The 27,527-nt window shown below is 39.2% G+C and overlaps 1 protein-coding gene across 2 annotated transcripts in view; it reads left to right on the top strand.

Annotated features, from left to right (window-relative positions):
- GALNTL6 (polypeptide N-acetylgalactosaminyltransferase like 6) overlaps positions 1 to 27,527 on the top strand; it is a 1,207,198-nt gene that overhangs the window by 1,100,572 nt on the left and 79,099 nt on the right. For both annotated transcript variants that reach the window (XM_003899362.5, XM_003899363.4), the window contains 2 exons: positions 6,146 to 6,253; positions 25,375 to 25,596. In XM_003899362.5, the coding sequence (XP_003899411.2) occupies positions 6,146 to 6,253; positions 25,375 to 25,596 (330 nt within the window). The remainder of the gene's footprint in view (positions 1 to 6,145; positions 6,254 to 25,374; positions 25,597 to 27,527) is intronic.

Below are 27,527 nucleotides of genomic sequence, written 5' to 3'. Positions count from 1 at the left end.
CCCAAGTAGCTGGGACTACAGGCGCGTGCCACCAAACCTGGCTAATTTGTTTGTATTTTTATTAGAGACGGGGTTTCACCATGTTAGATGGTTCTGTCTCCTGACCTCGTGATCCGCTGCCTCGGCCTCCCAGCGTGGTGGGATTACAGGCCTGAGCCACCACGCCCGGCTTTTTTTTTTTTTTTTTTAAGTGATCACAGGGGCAGTATGTAGGGTAAAAGATAAATCCTAGGATTCTATCGTTTTCTCAACACTGAATTTAGAATTTAAAAAGTCTGCTCAGGAGTTTCTTGATTTTGACTTAACTACACAGAGAAACTTCTGAGGGGAAGAATTTTAAGAACCAGGATGAGGTTATCAATAGAAGACATGAATTTTGATTCCTTGGAAATGGTGGTAGACAGAACTCTAAGATGACCCTCTTCCTTGGTTTACTTACATGAATATGTCAACATTACATGGTAAAAGAGATTTGACAAATGTAATTAAGGTTATCAATCAGTTCACTTTAAGAAGAGGAGGTGATCATGATAGGCCTCATCTAATCACATGAGTTTAACCACTGCTGGGACAGAAGGTCTGTGAAGCAAGGAACTAAAAATGGTGTCAATAAGCTGAGAATGGTCCCCAGTCAGCAGCCATCAAGAAAATGGGGATCTCAGTCCCACAATTACAAAGTGAATTCTGGCAATAACCTAAATAAGCTTGAAAGCAGATTCTTCCCCTGAGGCTCCAGGTAAGAGCTCTACCCAGCAGACACCTAGACTTCAGCCTTGTGAGACCCTTGGTGGAGAACCTTGTTGAGCCCTCATGGACTCCTGAGCTACAGAACTGTGATACAGTAAATGTCTGTTGTTTTAAACAACTAAGGATGTGGTCATCTGTTATGCATGTACATCTGTAAACACTGTGTTAGAGTGACCCTCTGAGAATAATTAGTTGAAATTTTATTACTGTGTGTCTATTAGGTTGCTTTGTTATATCTTAAAAAGGAAAGAGTCTTACTTACCCATTTGGGCTGCTATAGCAAAGTGCTATAGACTGAGTGGCTTATAAATAATAAAAAATTTTTTCTCACTGTTCTGGATGCTACAAGTCTGATATCAGAGTGCCAGCATTCTTGGGTTCTGGAGAGGGCTCTCTACCAGGTTGCAGACTGCCAACTACTCATTGTATCTTCACATGGCAGAAAGACAGTGAGAGAGCTCTCTGGGGTCTCCCTTACTAGTCCACTAATTCTATTCTTGAGAACTCTACCCTCATAACTTAATCAGCTCCCAGGACCCCACCTCCGAATACCACCACATTGGAGGTTAAAATTTCAACATATGAGTTTGATAGGGTGGGTGGATACAAACATTCAATCCATAACAGAAAGCAATAATGATTTATTGAACTTTCTATTGTGGCGGTTTTCATTCTGCAAATACTCTCTTAAGAAGCATGTAGTTCACTTGTGCTCACTTTGTAAGTATTTTACAAGATCACATGAAGTGAAGAATAGGTTAAGGCCAGAAAATGTAGGGCCTTGCTCCAGACCTTGACCCCACATCTTGTCCTCACTTATCACCATCTTCTAATCCTGCAGGAAAGATTGGCCACCTCCAGAAGCTAATCAATATTGTCACTTTTTTGTGAAAAATAAAAGGCTGTGCCAACAAATTCCTATCTCCCAGCTGCAGATGATAAGAAAGTTTCTTTGCCTTGACATTTGCTTATCTTTGACCAATAAGAACTGACATTTGATTATACACTGGATTATCCAACATTCTCCTCCCTCCCATTTTCCACCCCATCACCTGTTGTCGAATTACTTTTAAATTCTACCTCTTTAAAATGCAAGAATAAGAATTAAAGTAATCTCCTAAATAATTACAGTCACTACATTTGATTAAAAATATCAGAAGAGGCTGAGAAAAAAAAAATGACTATTCATTAGGGTGGAACAATGTCTACAATAAATCCAAAATCTTGGTAATTTAACATTAATAAGAATTTTCTATTGCTTGTCTCACAATTTGGAGGAGGAGGCACGAGTAATTCTTCACCCAGTTTTCAGCAACCCTGTCCCCATCCATTTAATGATTCTACCATCTGCTAGGGCCTCAGAATCCTCCTCTGTATTTCTGCAATTACTCAGGCTCTGAGGGGAAAATGTATCATAAATAAAGTAGAGAAAGAAGTCCACTAGTGATTTCTTTCGCCCAGAGGTGATGCACATCACTTCCATTTGCATTCCACTGGCAAGAAACAGTACATAGTCACATCTAAATACAAAGGAGCTGGGAATTATAACTTGGCTGTGTGCCCAGGAGGAAGTGAGCATGGAAATTGCTGAGTCCTAGCTCTGTATCCCGTACAATCGAATAAGATGAAAACTATAAGTGATCCATAAACTTTGGTTATCGGTGCTAGTAATTCACCTTTATCATGGATTTAGAAATATGTAGTTCCAATTACTACTGTTGCACAACAAAGCCTAACACCATAAAGCAACTGTTTTATTAAGCTTTTGGATTTTGTGGGCCGCAAATTCAAAAAAAGGCACAGAAGAGATAGCTTGTTTCGGCTCTGTGGTATATGGAGTCTCTGGAGGATGATTCAACAGCAAGGGGCTGGAATCACGTAGAGGCATCTTTATTCACAGGGTTGGCAGCTAATGTTGGCCAGCAGATAAAACCCTAAGTAAAGGTATTTACCCAATGCATGACATCTCAGGTGCTTGGACTTTTTCACAATGGTCAATTGTGAAATTCCTCAGAGTCAAATTTCTCACATGGAAGCCCAGAGTTTCAAAAACAAATGCCCCAGAGGACAGGTTATGTGGCCTTTTATGACCTATCTTCAACCACTTCTGTTGTACTCTACTGGTCTAAGAATTCATAAGCCCACCCTAATTCAAAGAGAGGAGGCATAGACTGATCCCCTAATGGGAAATTGGTTACCAAGGTCACATTGCAGAGGGGTATGTGCAGTGGAAGATACTGTGGTGTCTAACTTTGGAAACTATAATCTCCCACATACATTATCTTAGAATCACTGAATTTCAGTGTTTGAAAGGACTCCTTACTCTATAGAACAAGAGCTAGCAAACAATAGCGCACTGCCAGTTTTTGTAACCAGGGTTTAACTGAAATTACACTATGCCTATTTGTTAGCAGATTTGAGGAGTTGCAAAAGATACCATATGACCTACAAAGGCAAAAGTATTTATTATCTGGCCCTTTACAGAAAGAGTTTGCATAATCTGTGGATACAATATCAATTAAACATATGGGCACTGAAGTTAAACCACTAGGTTTTCAAATCTCAGTTCGGAAGTGGCCAGTTATGTGGCTTTGAACAAGCTACTCAGCGTCTCTAGGCTGCCATTTTTCCACCTTCATAATTGGGGAAACAGTAAAGTCTGTCATTGAATTGTGAGCATTACATGAAATAATTAATGAAAAGGGCATAATAACCATTCATAAACGCTAACTCATGCTGTAGAATTGCCTTAAAGTATCAGCTAGATCAAATGTCCATTCGAGTCATATGTTTATCCCCAGTGTCATCTGCTGCAGATTTCAACACATCTAGTGATACGGGAAGTTCATTCGATCTTTAATCATTTTATTAGAAATTTCTTCCTACTAAGTTAAAATCTGCCCCCTTATAGCTATATGCAATTAATCCTGGTTCTACCTCCTAAAGGCTCTACAGAATATCTCTTCCAAATATTAGGTTCTTTGAAAAGGCTATCTCTGAATTTTATCTTATCAGAACTACACATCTTTAGTTCTTTCAACTGCCTCTCTTAGGACAGAGTTCGCATCACTTTTCCACTTCAAAATTCCCTTTAGAAGGAACTATAAATAGCATGTATCCAGAAATTAGCGAAAGACTTCAGGCCTGTAGATAGATCTATATCGTTGGTCCCTAAATTCTCCATAGTAGTGACGTGTGGAAGAGTTGATTTCTTAAGATCCTCGGACGAGTGTTTGTTGTTGCCTTTTAATTTTCAATGTTATATAGCTCCCTCCTGTGGAGATCTTTCCAGATGTTCATAATTTACTTTAGACTGTCCACTGCCCTTACCAGCTTTATATCACCCACACATATTTCTGAAGGCTTGATCCAAATCATTAATAAATATTCCATCAAGTTGAAATTAATACTATGAGTAATCCTGAACTCAATTACAGCAACTGAATGTTGCTTTAATAATTGCATTTCTTCCTTCTTGGACTTCCATGGACCTTAATCACTATTTGTTCAACCATTCTCACTTGGGTGTCATTTCTCTTAGTGAAAGAAATTGGAAGCAAATAAAGGAAAACATTAGCACTTCTCTTTCTCTCTTTCAATATTACACTTCAAATAAAGATATGTATCTGTATTACTCACGGGTCTCCAGAGAAACAAAACCAAGAGGGGAGAGAGATTAATTTTAAGAAATTGGCTCACATGATTGTGGAAGCTTGGTAGGTCCACAATCTTCAGAGTAGGTGGGCAAGCTGGAGACCCAGGGATTCTGCTGGCAGAATTCCTTCTTGCTCAGTAGAGGTGAGACTTTGTTCTATTAACACCTTCATCCAGTTGGATGAGGCCCATCCATATCATGGAAGGTAATTCACTTTATTCAAAGTCCACTGATTTCAAATGTTAATCGAATGCAAAAAAAAACACCTTCACAGAAAGATCCAGAATAGTGTTTGACCAGATGTCTGGTCGCTGTGGTCCAGCCAAGTTGAGTCATAAAATTAACCATCAGAGTATCTCTTTTTATAATCATTTATCTTACAATAAAAATATCTAAGACTATAGCTTATATGAATCCTGGATTTATGTTTTGATAATTAGTTCTTTTATAACAGATGGTCTGTTATATAAAACCACAATTAAGTGTGCGTCTGTCTGAGAAGGCAGTCATGGTAAAATATAACCATGACTTTTGTTACTAAATATAAAAGTATGGCATCTTGGGCCAGGTGCGGTGGCTCACGCCTGTAATCTCAACACTTTAGGAGATTGAGGTGGATGGATCACCTGAAGTCAGGAGTTCCAGACTAGCCTGGCCAACATGGTGAAACCCCACCTCTACTAAAAATACAAAAAAATTAGCTGAGCATCGTGGTGGGCACCTGTAATCTCAGCTACTTGGGCAGCTGAGGCAGGAGAATTGCTTGAACCCAGGAGGCAGAGGTTGCAGTGAGCCGAGATTGCGCCATTCCACAGCAGCCTGGGCAACAAGAGCGAAACTCCATCTCAAAACAAAAGAAAAGAAAGTACAGCATCTTAACTGATTATTTTATGTACCTAAGAAAAAGATCAGTTTGGGGGAGAGAAATGAGAATGCAACTCTGATTTTTAAGGTTAGCATTGCTGCAAGTTTCAGAATGCAACTTAAAACTTATGCATATGCTTGTGTTCTTTAAAGCATTCACCTATTTTGAAAATTCCACTTTTTATATGTTAAATTTTTAAATTAGCATTTTAATTTCAAATGTTATTTCTTCAAATGATTTTTACAAGATTATTGAAACAAATATCTATATAAATAAGATGTCTAAGTATGAAATGTGGGTTCAGTACAATATTTGTAAGAAAATTTTACTAGAATTTTTCTTAAGCCAACATATTGTCTATAGAAACAAGATTTTATTGAACTACTATTTTAGTTTCGGTTTTTTTGTTGTTGTTGTTAAGACACGATCTCGCTCTGTTGCCCAGGCTGAAGTGCAGTGGTGCAAACATAGGTCACTGCAGCAAGCCATTCTCCCACCTCAGCCTCCCAAGTAGCTGGGGCTGCAGGCGCACACCACCACATCCAGCTAATTTTTGTATTTTTTGTAGAGATGAAGTTTTGTCATGTTGCACAGGCTGGTCATGACCTCCTGGGCTCAAGTGATCCTCCCTCCTTGGCCTCCCAAAGTACTGGGATTACAGGCATGAGCCACTGCACTCAGCTGTATTTTGGTTTTAAACTTTTATGAATCTAGATTTTAAAAAACATGGTTTTCTTTTTTGGTTAGCCATTTATAATAAGTAGAACTTATTGATTTAAAGACTTTTAGAGATTTTAAGATGGTTTGTGAGTCCTACTGATAATTCCTTTCTTGTGTGAAATTCACTGTTGTCTTCTGTTCTGTTTTTCCCTTTTCAGGTTTGGATGTGTGGAGGAGAAATGTTTGATGTTCCGTGTTCCAGAGTTGGTCATATCTACAGGAAGTACGTTCCATACAAAGTTCCATCTGGGACCAGCCTGGCAAGAGTGAGTAACTCAGCATCAGAACAGACTGGGGTCAATATGACTTTCAGTAACCAGAGTAACCAGCCTTGCCCATGGCATAGGTCATCTAAGGCACAGTCTGAGAAAAGCTCTCCGGTGTATAGAGAGCTCCTGTGCTTCTCAGAGTCTTATTGCCATTGCTTAAAGAAGTATTAACCATTATGCTATTTCTTGTTACGAATTGTTTCAAAGCATTGTCACATACATTATATCTAATCTTCACCATTACCTTCTGAAGTCTGTGTTCTTATCTTTATTTTGTAGATGGGAAAATGAAGTGTGAACTAGGTGGTTGTTCATGCTCACATGAATGTCAAATAGCAGAGTAGGTCTGCGGACCTGGGGCAGTCAGTTCTCTCCACCCACATGGAATGTGGAAGGATCTGTAATAAGTCAGATGGAAAAAGGGGTAAAGGGAGATGGGAAAAGGTGGATGCCCAAACTCTGCCTTCTCTTTTATAACTAGGGCCAGCTCTGTCTCAAATTTCTCCCCATCCTCAACATTTCAAAATTGGCTCAGGTTAAGACTTTTTTCCAATATTGTCTTGAATAAAACCTTTCTTGTAAACCAGATGCAAAGATGCTGTTCTCTTCTGCCATTTAAACATTTTTATGCATGTTTAGGAGAACAGTCTCACAATACTGTCGCCAGACAATCCTGACAATTTCTCTGCTTTCCATATTACTTTCTTCAGGGATGAGTCAGTTTTTGTTGCCACAATATGTACCTGCTACTGCTCAGAATCCAAATCTAGAAAAAGAGTATTTTATCACACTGCTACCCTAGAAATCAAATCCTGAATTATTCATTTTGGTTCTTTTACTAATAAGGCTGCAAGATATAACTATTTGGATCTTTTATATAAGGCTCACATAACAAGCTTTTGTAAAAATAAATAAACGAATTCACCAGGAATCGTTAGAGTACCAATTACACAAGGGTAGAGCTTTGGTCTGTGTCAGTTACTGCTGTACTCCCAGAACCTAAAACAAGGCTTAGGGAACACTCAGGTATTTGTTGAAAGAATTAATTAATCAGGAAAGCTAAGAGAGGAAAATACTGGAGATGTAAGTTGTTACTAAAACTTAAATACTTTTTAATGAGTATAACAAAATTTTCTTTTACAGCGAATCTTCGTGTGTGGGGGGAGTCGTTCTTCCTTATTCCCTTTCTGAGAGTATTCATCAACTGTCATTTTTCTTTAGTCACATCCACATTCTGTAACAGCAATTAGAGTTCCTAGTAATAAAATGACCTTACATACACTTTGAATGGAAATGCAGGCTGAGTATCCCTCATCTGAAATGCTTAGGACCAGGAGTGTTTCAGATTTTCAGATTTTTTTTCCAGATTTTCAGATTTTTTCCAGATTTTGGGATATTTACATACACATAATGAGATATCTTGGGGATGAGACCCAAGTCTAAACACAAAATTCACTTATGTTTCATATACACCTTATATACATGGCCTGAAGGTAATTTTATACAATATTTTTAATAATTTTGTGCATGAAACCAAATTCGTGTTAGTACTTATGTGTCGAATTTTCTACTTTTGGCACCACATTAGCACTCAAAGAGTTTTGGATTTTGGAGCATTTTGTATTTTGTATTTTCAGATTACAGATGCCAACCTGTAGTCACATTCCTCCTTTCCCTAACTAAATTAAAAATTTAATTAGACACTAATAACATATTCCTCTAAGTAGCTGTCGAAATACACTATTCGAAGGGAAAAAGCAGTCACAAAATTATAAAGTAATTAAAGAACTGCATTTGGGTAAGGAAATATGGTTTGATTTAGTCATAAGACTTAAGACATATGAATCAGAAAACAAGAGTTCACAGGAAAGTAAATGATGGAGCAATTTAGAGTACATGTCACCAATCGGCCGAGTAGATATAATAAATCATAGCATTTTAAAATAACCTAAAGATAATGATGCTCTCTCCTGTATCCACTTTCATTCACTCATATGCTCCCCCGCTAGTGCTCTGAAAAGAACCATTCACTTCCAAGACGATGTGTGTGTGTGCTTGGTTTGTGGTCTAAAGTAGAGTGTAAAAGCTTCTGGGAGAATGTTTTGCTCATCCAAAGGGACCTATTTTCAAAAAATAAAACCGTTCATATATTTTCAAGAAAGAAGTTAAGTACTATTTCAAGGATTGTCAAACACAGAGAAACTGGGGTTGGCACATAAAACTTCCAGGAAAAAGTGAATACTTATTTAAATGAGAAAAGTCCATAATTCTGAATTTTAATCTTTTCCACTCAAATGTTACTTCAGGGCTCATTTTTATTTTTTTTTTCTAAACCGCTAGAGCAATCAGAAAGTCATAAATATTGAAGCTTGACTGTCACTCTGAGGAACATTTTATGGTTTTTTTAAGTTTAAAAAAAGTACATTAAAATGAAAAACAATTCTGATATTTTGTGGGGGCACCTCAACTACCTTGCTACACACTACATTATTACTATATCATCAAAAATGAGGAGAGACTTCATCTATGCTTCAAATGCAGGGCCACGTCTACTCAATTGGGATTTTAATCTTGCAGCCTCGTCAGGAAATGGAGACGAAGGTGGAGACTTGACTCCCAAGGCTTGTTTTCTTACTCTACGAAGCTCGTTTAATCCTTCAAAAATGTGCACTTTTCACATTGATGATTCCAAAAGACTTCCAAAATATTTAAACACACACATAGACACACAAATGTCTGCACATCCGTAAGCAGCCTGCTGGTTGGTGTATACTATAGAAATGTGTTTGTAAAATTAGTTCTTCAGTACCTTCTATTTGCCTGGCATTCGAATCTGGTTGGAAGAGACAAGATATCCATATACGAAACCATTAGAGGACAGTACAAGACAAGTAATTGCTTAAATGTATCATAAGGATATGTATAGGTATAGGGAAGAGGAGGAAGTAGTGCCATAGCTGTGACCTCCTTCAGTCCTCTCAAATTAAAGGACTTGAAAGAGGACCTTCAAGAATATGTCCACTGAATTAACAAGTTTCATATAACAGTGGTTTCCAAACTCAGGATTAATGATGAGAGCCAATTCCTGGCTAACATTTCACCCTGCCTCAGTGAACTAAGAAAAATAATAAACCCAAAGCTAAACCTGTTCAACTTAATAACATCTTTTTATGCAGAAACTATAAGCTTTTTTTTTCATTGAAAAAGATAGAATGCAAGATAGTAAATTTTTGTTAGTGCCCTTATTTGGCAAAAACAAAAATTAACATCACTTTTTCATTTCCCACAAAATGTAAAAACCTAGGACACCGTAACTTACACTTCAGCTTCATCTGGGAATCAGAGTATTCACTTGTCTTTAATAAACCTAGACAGTTTTACTGAGTCAGCTTGGGGTCTAATGTCAGTATACTGGGACACAGTTGTGGTGTCTTGCCACCAGGAACAAACAGCAAGTCCTTGAGGGAAGGGATGCTCATGTCTAGAGTTGCAGGGAGACTAGAAAGACAGCTGCACTGTGGTGACAATCATTCCTTCTTTGGAATGGTGCTGGCCATCCTTCATCACAGAAGTGTGAGCAGCTCCTCAGCAAAAGGCCACTGAGTGTCGCTTTGCACAGCCTGAGGAGGCTGAGTGGCAAATAGGTGGAAGAATCTCAAAGAAGAGATTCTTCTCTTCATTCCAACTCTCACCACTCCTATTCAACATAGTATTGGAAGTTCTGGTCAGGGCAATCAGGCAAGAGAAAGAAATAAAGAGTATTCAAATAGGAAAAGAGGAAATCAAATTGTCTCTGTTTGCAGATGACATGATTGTATATTTAGAAAACCCCATTGTCTCAGCCCAAAATCTCCTTAAGCTGATAAGCAACTTCAGCAAAGTCTCAGGATACAAAATCAATGTACAAAAATCACAAGCATCCTTATACACCAATAACAGACAGAGAGCCAAATTATGAGTGAACTCCCATTCACAATTGCTACAAAGAGAATGGCATGAACCCGGGGGGCGGAGCTTGCAGTGAGCCGAGATTGCGCCACTACACTCCAGCCTGGGGCACAGAGCAAGACTCCGTCTCAAAAAAAAAAAAAAAAATTCCCAGGAATCCAACTTACAAGGGATGTGAAGGACCTCTTCAAGGAGAACTGTAAGAACCATTCAAGAACATGGGAGACTAAATTTTTTTCTAGTTTCAGGATAGGAGCTAAAACTGAAGTCAAATCTCATAAAAGCCAAATTGTACAGGCTGCTTCCCAGGTCCTGAAAATGTTAACTTAGAGTAAAAGGGATAGAGGTTAAATGGTAAAGGAGTAGAGCTGGGGCTATGAACCGAGGTCTGTCTGGTCGAGGTTCATGCTCCTCACCGTAATGTTCCTCCCAGAGTGCTTGAGATAGACTGGAGCAGCCTGGGCATCTCTGGCAGGAAACCAGTTTAGCAAAGTACTAAGTAGACATGGGCAGTCAGAGTTACGGAGGGTGTGCGTGGCACCTGTGGAGTTAACCTTGGAAGACCCTGGATGCAGATCACAGTGTTGACCATTGCTCCTTGACTATAGGGTCTTGAACAGGAAGTGTCAGGATAAAAATAGAAGAGATAAAATAGAAACCAACAAATAACTATCAAAATGGAGAAAATCTAAAGAAAGTCTAAAGAAGTTAACATTTCGAATGCAAGGAGCATTTGTAAAAAAAAAATTCATAAATGATTTTTATTGATTTGTTACACTGTGCACGGAGGTGGGGCTCACATGTGACTATGAGCTTTCCATCTCAGCATCCCAGAGAAAATAGTATCAGTACAAAAACAGGGAAGGGAGGACGAGGAAAGGGGAAGAGACTGAGATTGGTTTTAGATAAGGTTAAGTGACAGCCTGGGACAGTCTGTGACAGCCAGATCTGGGGAGATACCCACAGATTTCCCATCCAGAATTCTGAGAGCACACAAAAACTTTTGACAGATTTTCTTTGGCAAATAAATGTTTACTTCTGAAAAAAAAATAATGCTTACTGTGCCAGTCACTGTGCTAGGCCCTGGAAGTTCAAGTGACAAACAAGTCAAACACAAATCTCAACTCCTCTTAATAAATGGCCTTGACAGTAACATAGAATCCACACCATGCAGCAGTAATCCATATATTCTAAAGCCAGAATATCATGAGGATGAGGAAAAGGTTAAATGAAAATAATAAAGCTCATTATGGAATGAAATCTGCATCTTATATAGTCCACTTATTTGGAAACTGTTTTTTAATAGACTGTCATATTATAATTGAGATTACGATTTAACAAAAGAGAAATATATGCCCTATATAGCATTATTTTATATATATAGTGATATATATTTGATATTAACAAATTATGTTTAATGACCCAATAAGCTAATCTACATACAAGTTACAAATGTTTTTGACTTTATGCATTTACCTAGGGTTTCTTAGCAAAGTGTAATGACCTTTGACGATTTCCTATGGTTATTATACTTCACAGGCACAAAGTTCTAAGTCTGAGGTCTGAGGGAGAATGGTGGTTGTGCTTCTGTCAGCTGTGAAATGACTTCTTCATATACTTCCCATATACTTCCCAAGATGCCTTCCTTCCTTTCTGTGCCATCTCCCTGGTGACATCCAGCTCTGCTGATTCCACAGATTATCTCAGACTCTTGAAAACGATGGAGGTTGGAGGCATAGAGAAAGGGAGGAGGAGGGGAGTGAGCAGGGCTTCAATGTAAAAGCCAGACCACCCCAAGTCGATTAATAAATGCTTCTTCATTGTTGACCATGGTGTCAGTTTTCCCATCTGAAATAGCTGAAATAAAAGAGCACAATGTCGGGCAAACGCAGCTCACCCTTGTTTATGTCAGAAAAATATATCAATCGAGGAAAAGCATTAACAAAACCAAAATGACTAGTTTGATATCTGAAAATAAAATCACCAACAAGATTAGAAGTTATGGTGATGAATGGGAAATCTATACTCCCTCAAATTGACCAGATTTACCGATGACTGTAAATCACTGTACTCTCTTAAAGCTGTCCAGCAAATAAGAGCTTGTAGCACGATAACCTCGGACACCAACAGCAGTAGCACTTCTCTCTCCTGCTCTTAATACTGCAGGGTTCAGATGCTTTATTTGAAACCATCATTGAGTTCAGGGTCATGGTGGCCTATCATGGGTTTTCTCCCAAAAAGCAGGAAATGATGAATCTTCCCTCAAGACTCAGCCCTCATAAATGGCTAGGATTTTGTTGCAGAGGCAGTTCTTCTGAAAACAATAACTTTCTCTAATTCTTCCATACAATATAACCTAAAGGGCAATAAGGCTGTCTAATACTTTTGCTCAAAACTAAAGATGATTCACATACTGAAATTATATGTTTGCTTCTCTCCTGACTTGGCTACAGTTTAAAATATAATACCTCAGGACAGGCATAGTGGCCCACGCCTGTAATCCCAGTGCCTCAAGAGGCTGATGCAGGAGGATCACTTGAGGTCAGGAACTTGAGAACAGGCTGGGCAACATAGCAAGGCCCCCCGCCAAAAAAAGTGTTTTTTTGTAAAGTTACCTGGGGGTAGTGGCATGTGCCTGTAGTCCCAGCTACTTGAGAGGCTGAAGTGGGAGGATTGCTTGAGCCCAGGAAGTTAAGTCTGCAGTGAGCCATGATCAAGCCACTGCCCTCCAGCCTGGGTGACAATATGAGACCCTGTATCAAAAATAAAACAAAACAACATAAAACATAATACCTTCTACTTAGAAGGGGCTTTTTATTTTAAAAATTAAGGCATCTTCTATAAATAATGTTTCATTATTCTCCATGATTGATATCCTCTCTAAAAGTCAATCATAAATTAATGTGACAATAATGATTCAATAAATCATTAAATACCGTGAGTTCATTGCATGCTATAAAGATAAATGTCATCTCTAACCTCAAGGAAGTCTCAAGCTAGATAAATCCTATTAATAAATATTTATCAAGTGCCTACTATATGCCAGGCAGAAATGCACACGGCATGCTATGTATCCTAAGCAAACAGCATTGGGCCTTGCCAGTTAGATCAAGCCACCCCTTTGTGATGTAATGTCACCTCGCCTTGGGGCATCCCCTGCACAGGGGATGAGTTTCTGGTAGACAACGCTGGTAGAGCACTCAGTCACCTTTCAGTCCTATCTCCTTTTTAAACGCTGGGCATTTCCTGCTTGTGTTACACATGAAAAAAATAAGGCCAAGGGAAATCATTGTGTCAGCCAAGAAGAAATGAGAAAATATGAAACACAAATTTATTTGCCACTCAACCCTCATCTACTACCTTAATTCCTAACCCAGTGGCATCAGAATTTTTAAAACTATCTATACTATATATTTTGTTAGTTTAACAAATAACAATAGAATTCCATGTTGCTTTTAAAAATTTTAAACGATATGGAGGTAAAGCATAGATTTTTTTCATATCAAACATAGACACTAAAAAAGAAAGTAAAATAGCAAATTGCTGGCAGGTACAGTCTCTTGCCGTTTGCAAGTATTATGAAAAAAATACATGAGATAAGGACAACATTATTTTCAAACTTGGTAATTTCCCACAAAACCTCGCAAAACTTTTGTGGTGTTTTTTTGTTGTTGTTGTTTGTTTGTTTGTTTTTTGAGACGGAGTCTCACTTTACCTAGAAGGTAAAGTTGGCCACTGATATATGAAATAATGTTTAAAAAACAGTATGGACTGATTGCAATAAACACATATGAACTCAAAACTAACTCCATTTCCCAACTAGGAATCATTTATTTATAGAATACAGAAAGTAATTTTTTTTTTTTTTGAAACGGAGTCTCTCCCTGTCACCCAGGCTGGAGTGAAGTGGCATGATCTCGGCTCACTGCAACCTCTGCCTCCTGGGTTCAAGTGATTCTCCTGCCTCAGCCTCCCCAGTAGCTGGGACTACAGGTGCAAGCCACCACGCCCAGCTAGTTTTTGTATTTTTAATAGAGACGGGGTTTCACCATGTTGGCCAGGATGGTCTTGATCTCTTCACGTCATGATCTACCCGCCTCAGCCTCCCAAAGTGCTGGGATTACAGTCATGAGCCACCGCACCCGGCCAACATTTTTTTATTATTATTATTTTCCAGAGACAAGGTTTCACTCTGTTGTCCAGGCTGCAGTGCAGTGGTGCAATCTGTGCTTACCGCAACTTGGAACTCCCGAGCTCAAGCCATCCTCCATCTCAGCCTCCTGAGTAGCTGGGACTACAGGCACACACCACTATGTCTGGCTAATTTTTGTATTTTTGGTAGAGACAGGGTCTCACTATGTTGCCAAGGCTGGTCTCAAACTCCAGGAGGTCTCAAGCAATCCTCCAGCATCGACCTCCCAAAGTTCTGGGATTATAGGCATGAGCCATCATATACAGCCTTAAAACTATTTTTTAAGTTTAGTTTCTTCCTACTTATTTACTCTAAATATTTTTTTCCTCAAAAGCTCTCACAGATGTTATATTCTTCCCAACATTAAGGAATTTTGTTCAATTTAAATTGTTCAAATATTCCATGGTGCTTTCCCAAGTTTCAGCTCAGCTATAACTTGTGATTCAATAATCTGATGCTTTCCATTGTGCAAAACAGAGCTTGTAATTAAGTCAGGTAGTTCCCAAGCTATGGGAACAATATTAAGCATTTCTTGAGCTATCACATGAGGACCAAGATTTTACGTTAGCTTTTGTTTATGCCTATTGGAATATTTTATAATGTAAATAGAATATCTGAATAGTGATCCCAGATAATTGCATAATAACAAGCTATGATTAATCATTACTTTCACTTTGTCATTCTTAATGAAATTAAAATGGAATTTATCTTCCACTTCCTATGGTATCTTTTCTAGTTTATTTTTGGTTATTCTTTCTCCTACCTAGAGACCTTGGCATTTCAGGCAGTTATTGAGCATTTATGTAACTTTTTTTTTTCAAAACACTTGAGAAACAAACTTCATGGTGAGACCAGTTTGTGGACTAGAGAGAATTTTAATTGCATTTTTATCATTATCCCCATTAGAACTGAACATTTCCCTGTATTCACAATTCCGCTAGTGCCTGATAAAGGAGAATGCTTGCTCAGACAAAATAGGTCCCTGCTGCTACAAAATTAAGCTGCCGAAATTTAAGCAAACTCAAATATTTTAGCATGCCATAATCTCAATAACCAAAAATGTAACTCTTACAAAGGGGGGTAGTGCTGGTCATTTAATAACTGCCTTCCAGGACCCCAATCCCACATCTAAGCCATGGGAGTACCTGGATGGTAAGAACTCCTTTCATGGAATTAGCTTCTTCCCATGAGATGTGTGAATGCACAGTACCACTGTGCTTGGGACCTCTGCTATTTCATTCCCATTCCAATCCTCCATGTTTCCAATGGTTTATTGGTTCATGGCAAGAATTCCATTTCCAAATGCAATTCCAGCCCAAGTGTATCTCCATTTTAGTGCCAGTTGAGGTAGAGAAACTAGTTCCAGTTGCTATTTTGTAAACTGAGAAATGGTCAGAAACAAAATGGCAACTTTGTGGTGTGCAGATGCTTCTGGGTGTTCCAATTCTGAAGACTGTTTATAGAAATACAATTTCTATATTTTACAGATTCCTTACAATTTGGACAGATATAATTTTCATCTAAGGTCCCTGTAATGGGCATTTAGAAACATAGGGATTTTATTTTCTGCCTGTTTGAAAGTCTGGGAGATAAAACAAGGTCTATTAATAACAATTGGAATAAACGCTATAGCACCATTTATTTTAACAACAGTTTGTTTGAATGCTTGCTGTGGATGTTCTTGTGAGGGAACCAAATTCTTGATAATCTCTTTGGGTGATGAACAGAAAATGCTGGTTGTGATTTATAAAAAATATCAAATGGATTAATGATAATCATCTAGAAATAAGGTCATACTTCATTTTATACCTAAGTTGTGATGACATGAGGCACCATTGGCTTGATCACCAGGAAGAATACCATTCAGATTATCCCCCAACCATCTATAGACATCCCCAAAAGCCTCCATCGCATATCCTTGTGCACCCACTTGTCAGAAGCATACCCACACTGCACCGCCCCGGATTTGCTTCTTTTGTTTCTGTTTTCACTTGCCTCTGTCTCCTGCCCATGAAGTTGCAGGTGAAGTCACACCTCTACAATGCTGAGTCTGGAGGAACCAAGACTTCAGTCATTAAAGTGCCAGAACTTCTCTGGGTCCTGGGTAGACTAAGTCAGGATGGCTGTCTCCTACCTGTGGGCCATGCATACTTACTTGGACACAAATGACCTGTGTTTCTATGGTCTCTCTTCAACAGTTCTAACTTCTGATTATCTCCACTTTTCCAGGGTTTCAAAAAATCAATCACGTAAAATTATTCCAACATATTCTGGCCCTCAAACCCAGCCAAAACAAACAAGTACAATCTTAAGGGATATATATGCATAATACATAAAGAATTCTCAAATTTTAATAATAAGAAAAACAGCCCAATTTTTAAAATGGGTAAGCAATTTGAAAGACATTTTACTAAAGAAGATATCCAGGTGGCAAATAAGGATATGAAAAAATGATTAACATCATTAGTCATTAGGAAAATATAAATTAAACCACAATGAGATGTACTACATGCTTTTATAATGGCCAAAATTAAAAAGACTGACCACACCAATTGTGTTGGAGTAACCTGAGATCTCATACAATGCTAATGGGATTGTAAAATGGTACCACCACTTTGGGAAACAATTCAGAAGTTTCTTTAGAAGTTAGACACATACCTAGAGTACAACCTAGCCATTCCACTTCAATATTTTTATCCAGCAGAAATGAAGGCAAATGTCCATAAAATACTTCTACAAGACTGTTCATACAGCTTTAATTGTAAAAGCCCCAAACTGGAAACAACCCAAGTGTTCATCAACAGGTAAATGGATAAACAAATTGTAGTTTTTTCATGTGATAGAATACAGTAAGAATGGGCTGGGCATGGTGGCTCGTGCCTATAATCCCAGCACTTTGGGAGGCTGAGACAGGCGGATCAACTGAGGTCAGGAGTTCAAGACCAGCCTGACCAACATGGTGAAACCCCGTCTCTACTAAAAAAATACAAAATTAGCCAGGTCTGGTGGCGTACACCTGTAATCCCAGCTACTTGGGAGGCTGAGGCAGGAGAATCACTTGAACCCAGGAGGTGGAGGTTGCGGTGAGCTGAGATCACGCATTGCACTCCAGCCTGGGCAAAAAGATTGAAATTCCATCTCAAAAAAAAAAGAATACGATAAGAATGAATACATGCAGCTGCAGCTACATGGATAAAGATAAAAATACTTATACTAAGTGAAAGAAGCCAGACAAAAAGAGCACATAATGTATGATTCTATTTATATAAAATTCTAAAAAATACAAATTAAACTATAGTGAAAAAAAAGTACATCAGTGGTTGTCTGGGGACATAGAAATGCCACAGAAAGGAGATCGGGAAAAGGATTTCAAAGAGGCATGAAGAAACCTTTGCCGGTGATGGATATGTTCCCTGATCTTGATAGTGGTGATGATTCTACTAATATAGTATATACATGTGTCAACATATACCAAACTATTCACTTTAAATATGAGCAGTTTTCTTGTAAATCAACTATTCCTCGATAAAGCTGATTTTAAAATTAGGCTTACCAGCATTTTTTAAGACACACTGTTAGCTCATTTGGGGTTTTCGCTTGTTTGTTTGTTTGTTTGTCTTATATCTAAAGGCTACATTAAATGTCATCATAAACACCACCAAAGTTTTTGGGCAAAAATACGATAGAGATATAAAATCAAAGAGAAAGCTAACGCTTGTTCATGACAGCCCAAAGAAGATAACTGCCTACAAACAGCTCACACAGCCTTGGGGAAGAAGGAAAAGGAAATTGCCTGTCAGAGAATCTCCCTTTGTAGGACTAGATTAGCCTCCTCTCCTTATGCTGAAAGTTTCCCACTGACTTCAAAGAAGTGCTCAGATCAGAGAAAAGTGGAGCTAGGCTGAATAATTGTAGTGAGGTTGGGGCTGTCTTAGAGATTCTCTTTTGAGCTGTACCCATGATGACATTATCATATTATCAATGATAAAGGAGCTGTGGGGTGGGACTACTGAGCCACAAAGGCACTCTTAAGCATCAAAGAGGAGACAAGAAATACATTCAAATAAAAGCAGAAATTTAAAATCACGGGATATGGATACACCTTGCTGTAGGAGTGACTGTGACAAATTAGAAACTGTTTCTGTGTGGGACTGGCTTTTCCAGTTTCAGGGAAAAAAACCTGTGTGTGTGTGTGTGTGTGTCAAGAAAGAGGATTCACTGTAACACAATCCACCATAATACAATAGCTTAATATTGACACAAGCACAATTTGCGAAACAGGATCTTGCCAGTACACATATAATAATCACATTTTGCACAAAGAAATAGGAACACTCTACTGAGGTAAGATGGCCCAAATAATACAGATACAGTTGACTCCCAAATAATGCACTGAGAAACTGAACAGGGATTGAATAGTCTAGCAGTAAGATCTAAAATGTTGCTGGTAAAAATAATAATAATTAGTGGGTAGATTTATGCAGTTTCATTAACCAGCAGGAAAAGTTAAACTATCTATTTTCCTCATGCTGTACACTAACAGTGATCAGTCAAGCTGGAAATAATGTTTTTATGAACTGAGCTAGAAATGTCATTTAATGTTCCTGGTAAAATATCAATTCAAAGACTTGATGAGTATTAGAATTATGGAAAGATTTAGTGTTGGATAGTACAAAGAAAACAAGACTTGAATTCTAAAGACCTCTAATATAAGGCTGAATGTGTTAATAAATATTTGAGCAACATAGAAAGGACCGATTAATACCAGTTTGGGTTGAAGAGAGGAACATATGTGATAGACAAAGAACCACAGACAGGTGACATAAAAGTAGAGAATACTGTTAACATCTTGTACATAGAAGATGCTCTGAACAACAGTTTTTATTTCATTTATCATTCAAGAAGATGAAGGTCTGCAGATTTTTAAAGTAGAAGAATCCTTCATTGGCTTTCTACAGCAAAAAGTAAATATATTCCTCAGCTCTAGTAGCTATCTTTATCAGTCTCTTATATGAGTCCCATGCTGGGTACATCCGCAGCATATGAAAACCTCTTGGATCCAACCTGAACGGGTTTGGGTCCTCTCACTTTCCCTTGTCCACACTAAACGTGGGGCCTAGATGAAAGCCAACTCAGATGTACAGAAACAGAAAGCCTTCACCTACTTATTTTCACACTGAGGTTAGCATTAAGCCCTAAACAGTTCGTTCTGGCCATGCTGAGCCTCACCTCTAGCTACCAATTAGTCCTGCTGTTTCCTTAAATTCTGTGACTGCTGCCCTGTTTGCTTCACAGATAGAGGGCCAGCAGGATCCCACCTCTAGGAAACAAAAAGCAGTGGGATTGTGTGTTTATATTGTATCAGCTGTGTGTTATGGCAGGCTTCTCTGCAAAGAACTGCTTGAAACTCCTCTGGAATAATTTCCACAAAAACAAAACATTCTTTATGTATTGGCAATACCAAGACATGCCAGATTCTGCATAGATGGTCACTCAATGAATTAAAAAACATTCATAGAGCACATGTTATATGCAAATTACATACATCAGGAGTAGGATTGCCATTATTTAGCAAGTAAAAATACAGCATGCCTCACTAATTTGAATTTCAGATAAATGACAAATAATTTAGTACTAGTATGTCCCATATGACATTAATAATACAAGTATTAATTATATTTACAAATTGATATGGTTTGTCTGTGTCCCCACAAAAATTTCATCTTGAGTTGTAGCTCCCATAATTCCCACGTGTGGGAAGGAGCCAGTGGGAGATAATTGAATCATGGAAGCAGTTTCCCCCATACTGTTCTCATGGTAGTGATTAAGTCTCATGAGATCTGATGGTTTTATAAGGGAAAACCCCTTTCACTTGGCATTCTGAGTGTCTCTTGCCGCTGCCATGTAAGACATGCCTTTCACCTTCCACCATGATTGTGAGGCCTCCCCAGTCACATGTAACTATGAGTACATTAACCTCTTTTTCTTTATAAGTTATCCAGTCTTGGGTATGTCTTTATCAGCAGCGCGAAATAGACTAATACACAAATTATTTGTTGTTTATCTGAAATTCAGTTTTAACTATGTGCCACATATTTTATCTGGCAAGTCTAACTGAAAGGAAAAAGAAAAGCGTTTCAAAGAGTGGGTGGGATCAGACAAATAGGAGAGAACACTGAGTCAGGAGAACCTGTACAGACAGACAAGTGCAGGGAGTAGTTGCATTTTTTCAGAGATGATGAACAGAACAGTTTACATAAGCAGAGCTTGTATGTAGGAGAATAAAATTTAAGATACCCATTAGGGACCTATTGTGGAATGTCTGAAACAGTGGGCAACCTGTATCTAACAAAAAATTGGAGGTGGGGTGTTATCCAAGGGCCAGTTGTTTAATTTCTTTTTGGAGAATTATCCTGCTCAGCAATCCATTTTGGTTATGGAAAGGTAGCCAACATGGTTTGGCCAGGATAAGCAAGGACAAACAATGAGGAAGATGAGTTGCCAGGCATGAAAAGGAAGAAGAAATTGTAACATTCTGGTACAGCCCTACAAAAGAGACATAAGAGAGATTTTTGAGTTGGGCAGAACCATGGCAGGAAGCTAAAAGACAGAAGGAGGAAATTTTAGCCAGGAAGAAATTCCCTTTAGCAGCCAAAGAAAAAGAATCCAAGGGGTCAAATACTTCATCTTGCATCATCATCTGTGCGGTTTTGTTATCTAAGTCTCTGCTACTGCCCGAAAATCTTCAGTAAAAGTTATGCCCAGTTGATGTACCGAGAGACATTTGAGAGGTGAGGGAAAATACCTGTGCACCCCATTCAAGTCTCTGCAGGACAAAAGGTAGACAGCAAGCTGGGGGCAAGATGCCAGAAGGAGAGAAGGATCACAAACAGAAAATCGAAGAGAAGGATGAACGTGTGAACACCCCTGGGAATCCACAGAAATCTTCAGGAGGACAGGGACATGCAACTTGAGGTTAAAGTACTTTTATTTAAACCTTAAAAAACTAGAACTCCAGCTAACACCTGGCTCTGTGTATATAAGGCAACCTCTAGAGATGCAACATCTGATAGTTCAAGAGTAAATAATTACATGTATAGATCTCCCGGCATTCATGCTTGACTCTTTCTTTCTCCTTGATAACTTTTTTTTTTTTTGGACATCTTAGCAGGTCCACCAATGTTCATTCAATCTCAGAGAAAGATAGGACTACTCAGATTGATTTATTTTCTCTTTTACCATCTCTGGCACAAGCTGTTATTGGATGTTTCCACATTTCATGATTCTGCACATGTTTACACAGCTGTAAGTGTTTAAGTGAGAAATACTGCTTTGCTCCTACTCCACCATCTCTGTGTATGTGAATGTGTGGTATGCATGCTCCTACATAAATACCCCAATGAACTCCAATGAGTATATGATTGTACTATTTCCTGGAGTGGGTCAATTTACTCTACAATCTATAAAAGACCAATGAAACTCTCTTTTGGCAACTGTTTGCAATATCTCTCAGCTGTGGTACCAACGTTTTCCCCAAAGTTAAGTACTGATTTATGATTCCAGTGACAAACTAACATAATGTTTTATTATTTCCAGAATAAGGACTTCAGAAAGATTTTATTTGGCCAGCCACCTGGATAGTTGAGAAGTCAGGGCTATTCCTTGAATGTAATAATTGACACTTTAGAAAGTTTCTCTCCTGATAGTAAATTCCAGAGAACAGAGCATCTATAATCCAAAATGGAGTGTTGGAGAAATCAGCATACCTAGTCTTTCAACTTGAAAAGGACACGATGATGCAGAGCTACCTCGTTAGTTCCCTTGTTAACTATACTAGAGGCTACTTGGCCTTTAGTGACAGCTTACCAACACGCTGACTCCTGCCTCTTTTACTTATTGATATTGCATCTTCTGGTTAGCATTTATCATGATCCTCTGAGCCATTTCCCATTGACTGCACCAGAATTAGTTAGTTCCTCTATGAGTTTTGCAGTAATTGCCATATTTATTTCAAAAACCCAAAGCAACAAAAATTTACCATTTAGCAACAGCACCTGTTTTTAATTGTTCCCATTTCAGTGCTTTTATCAATAGATACATATGCACACTATAAATTTGTTCACATTCATTTCATCATCTGGTCTTTCCTTAATTCAATGATTAGCATGCCCAGATGAGCACACACATGTGTCTGGAGCCACACAAGATGCTAGGTCTTTTAAGGCAAAAGTAAATAGATCTATCCCTAACTTCATGGCACTTATAGTCTGAAAGTGCTTACTTACCCAACAGAGTCCTTAAGGACAGATCTTTTCTGCAAGCTACCAGAATTTTAAAGGCATATTTTTTCTTAAGAAAGTCACTTTCTCATTATTCCTGGGTCATTTGCTTCTGCTTTTTGCTATTCCCCAACTGTATTCACTTTCACTTATCACAGAGGTGTAAATTGATGAAAATTAAATATTTCCACTTTATTTAATATTGCAGTTTAGGTGAAAAGATGGGAACTACAGCCTAAAATCAATTTTGATTATAAAGTTTTAATATTTTCAACTAATTTTTTTTTATTCTAATCCTCATTAAAAAATTTGGCCTGGCCACATGTGGTGGCTCACGACTGTAATCCCAGCACTTTGGCAGGCCAAGGTGGGTCGATTATGAGGTCAGGAGATTGAGACCATCCTGGCTAAACAGTGAAATGCCGTCTCTACTAAAAATACAAGAAATTAATCAGGCATGGTAGCACACGCCTGTAGTCTCAGATACTTGGGAGGCTGAGGCAGGAGAATTGCTTGAACCTGGGAGGCAGAAGTTGCAGTCAGCCAGGATCGCACCACGGCACTCCAGCCTGGGCAACAAGTGAGACTCTGTCTCAAAAAAAAAAAAAAAAAAAGAAAGAAAGAAAAGAAAATGTGCCCTGAGGACAAGTAAAATAGAATGCATTTCATACAGAATGTTTGTCAAAATGAAATGAAAATAGTAAGATGATATTACAGACTCACACGGAGGTTTTATGCATGTAGTACACAGTGCCATCCCAGAGCAGGACTCTCAAGACATCATCTGTTTCCTTTCTGGTCCCCAAATGAATCAGGCAATTCCGAATTGGTGACAAGGGCTAGAATATTACAAAACCATGTTGACTCTGATCATCTATCTGTTAAGGTAAACTGGAGTCCAAGGAGTAGAAAGCATTATGGGCCAGGCAGTGCTGACAGGATGGTAGGGTACACAGCAATGGCAAGTAATAATCTCTCAGGGAACAATTCTCACACTCTCCAGGTCATTTCCCTATCTTCCTATCTATGCACCCAGGCACCTTAGAAAGAAAGGAACCCAGAGGGAACTGAGAAATCAGAGCTTTCTTTGTGGCTCTGTCTCTTTTCTGCATCTTGTTGTGTTAACAGAGCCCTTCCTGGTGCCCACCATCCCCCAAAAGCACCCAAGGAGTGCAGGGAGAATGAAGAGCAGGGACAAGGTCAGACAGGAGAGGCCCGCTGGGAGACACTGAATGCACGGAGTGGGTGGAGCGGAGTAAGAAAATGTACAGTCTCATTAGGAATGAGGTACCAATGATGGTGTCTCCAAATCCAGCAGACCTCTGGGCATAGTTCCAGGCCTGAATTAGGATTTTGTAGCCATTTTCAAGATAAAGCACTTGTCCTAAATATCACTAGCTTTTACTTGAGTCACTTATGTCTGGATCTCATTAAAGTTCCCGGCCATTGCGCTCATTTTATCTTCTAAGCGCAAGTGAGAAACAGGAACAGGCCAATGCTCACACAAACTGAGCACTTGAAATAAGAACTTGAACAGGACACAAGAAGCAGAGACTATGGGACACCAGCCTATGAAAATGTGTTGCAGCACATTTAAGCTGGAGGCATCAAAACTGGTATCTTCTACACAAATGCAGTTGTTCTCTCTACTGCTTAGAACCACAGAGCTTGAAGGTACATCAGAGAGCATCTCATCTCAGCTAACGCCTTTCCTAAAGGCCACAGGAACATTCCATTAATGTGTGGTCAGCCCGACACCCAGGCTCTCCAATTTCCAATCCTGCACTCTTTTTACTGCTAATAATAGCTCTACTATTTGTGGTACCTATTATGTGCCAGAGACTTATTCTAAGTGCTTTACAGGTGTGGCCTTACTTAATCCTACAGCCACCCCCGTGACGCAGGTATGTATTACTGTTGCCATTTTCAGGTGAGGAATCTGATGCCCAGCATGGATGAGTAACTTGCTCAATTTCAAAACTGACAAAAGGGCTAAGCTTCCAGCACTGAATCCACATACTCTCCTACACCTAAGATCCATGCTTATTCCCCACGACCGACCTTCTGCTTCCTTTACCCCAGGGACACATCTGTGGAAAAGACTGGCTACTTGGTGCTTCCTTTAGCCCCACTTCATCATGCAGTCAATTACTAAATTCTGATTGGTATCTGTGTTGCACACATAGAACATCAGAACACACAGTTTTAAATGTACTAATGCTCAGTGTTCTCTCTAAAGTTGGGGGGAAAGGATAATAGCTTGTTTGTCCTCATTCTTTCCTAGATTCTTGTTTCTGGAAATGCTTTAAGCAATTTGATGCCTGAGAGGAATCTCATTCTCTCCAATTTCAACACCTTTAGTTTTACGTAAAAAATAAAAAATGTATAATCATGAAATAACAGAGGAAATGAGAAAAGTGATATAATAGTGAGCTGAATCTTTACTGGCTCTGATAAATTAACTACCAAATTGGCAATTGAACGCCATGCCAGAAGCAGAAATGTGTGCGAAGCCACAGGCCAATTGTATCATACCCCTTGCAGTCACGAAAACTCTCATTGTTTGTAAACCACCAACCAGGGCTGCCTGAGGTTGTCCGTTATCTTTTCCTTTTCTTTTTTTAATTTCTGGTGCAACAAAAACCACCTTTTGAATAAATAAGCCAATAAATTACTTTTTTTTTTTTCCTGCTGCACAGAACCTGAAGCGGGTAGCTGAGACCTGGATGGATGAATTTGCCGAGTACATTTACCAGCGGCGGCCGGAGTACAGGCATCTCTCCACGGGGGACATCTCTGCCCAGAAGGAACTGCGCAAGCAGCTCAAGTGCAAGGACTTCAAATGGTTCATGGCTGCTGTGGCCTGGGACGTGCCTAAATACTACCCTCCAGTGGAGCCCCCGCCTGCTGCCTGGGGGGAGGTGAGGAAAGGTTGCCTGAAACCCGCGCCGACCTGGGAGACTGTGTGCCTCCCCCATAGCCTCAGGTGGTGGGAGGGACTGCTAAAACCTTCACTTTTACCCTGCAGCCAAGTAGCATCCATTTAAATCATCTGAAATACATGAATGTTCAACCTCTTTTTAGCAATTACTAGACTTAGTCTTCAGAGTTGATAGCCTAACCCAGAATTAGTGACCACTGTTGATTCCCCAGATGATTTTTGTTGTTGTTGTTTTTGTTTTTTGAGACAGAGTCTCGCTCTGTCTTCCAGGCTAGAGTGCAATGGCGTGATCTCGGCTCACTGCAACCTCCACCTCCCAGGTTCAAACGATTCTCCTACCCCAGCCTCCTGAGTAGCTGGAATTACAGGTGCACACCACGACGCTCAGCTAATTTTTGTATTTTTAGTAGAGACGGGGTTTTGCCATATTGGCCAGGCTAGTCTCAAACTCCTGACCTCAGGTGATCCTCCTGCCTTGGCCTCCCAAAGTGTTTGGATTATAGGCATGAGCCACCATGCCCGACCATGAATTTTTAAAATACACCTAGAAAATATTTTTCTTTGAGATTAGGGAAATCACCACCGGCTTTTGTAGAGAATTAATGTATCTGTCATACAAGTGCGTAAATATGGGTACCTGATAGACGTGATAAAAACCCTCTGTCTTGGTGCACAGCCTTGCTGCTATTGGTATATGCAAGTACAAGGCAGTAAGGGGGCTTGGCTATTTTCCCCTCCAGGCTGTGCTGTGCAGAATCATAAAGAAATTTATTTCTGTAATATACAGAACTGTGACACAGGCAGCCACATTGATTTTTTAAATAAGCACCAGCCTTTCCTCCTCTGAACACTTCTATTCAGTGGAAATAGAGTGGAAAGAGCTGAATAGCCCCAGGTCCCAAATTTAAAGTATCTATCTTTTGGCATAGAAAAGACTATTGCACTGGGTTCGGTTCCATTCAATACTGTTACTATAGCCTTTCTCCATAGAATAGAGTGTACTAAAGCAGGACTAAAATTGGATAGGATGGATTTATCCTAGCCATTCAACCTGCTCTTAGCAGAGGATATCGGGGGAAATGCATCAAGGCTAGATGTTCACACCATCCCACTTCCCCAGTCTTTCAGAAATCAAGAGTTGATTGTCCCGCATTGTGGAGGAGTACCATCAGTGTCTTTGGTTTTATAGTCTCTGAAAGAAGATGCCATTGTCTAGATGGTGTCTGTGGCTGCAGAGCTCTGAGAAAAGGCTACCCCAGGGCATGGTAGGAGAGGCCAGAGGACTCAGGCAGTGTTCCTGGGTGAGCTGTTCCAGATCCCTGTAGAGGATATGTTCAGCAAGTCACAGGTGCACTGCTTGTTGTGTTCAGAGGGTCACTCTTCATACCTGGGACACCCAGGATGAAGGAGAGAGTCAGTCCTGCCACTACACCCTCCAACTCCTCATGGTTTTTGCACGTGTATGTCGTCCTGACATTATCTGCTTAATTCAAGTTAGTAGTTTGGTCTCATCCTTTGCATCTTAAACATTTTATTAAAACTTCCCTAGAATATTAGTAATATTAGCCTGCTTGTATTAATGTAACTGTCTATCACAGACTTAATTCATAGCAGTGGAAATTTGAAGTAGACAGATATCAGAAAGAATTTTCTTATCCTAACGTGTTGGAAGGCATGAGAAGTGAGTTCCTTCTACAGTTATATATATATATATATATATATATATATATACACACACACACACACACACACACACACATATGGTTCTGCTTGTCATCTTTCTATGATGATTCAAATGCTGTCCTGCCTAGTGACTAAGAAATACACTTGAGGAGCCCACAGTATCATTGTGTGATTCACTACAGAGCTAAAATCTCATCAATCTTTTATCTGCCTTATGTGGAAACATGA

This window comes from Papio anubis, chromosome 3 (genome assembly GCF_008728515.1).
Source record: "Papio anubis isolate 15944 chromosome 3, Panubis1.0, whole genome shotgun sequence".
NCBI lineage: Eukaryota > Metazoa > Chordata > Mammalia > Primates > Cercopithecidae > Papio > Papio anubis.
This window is presented reverse-complemented; position numbering and strand designations above follow the sequence as displayed.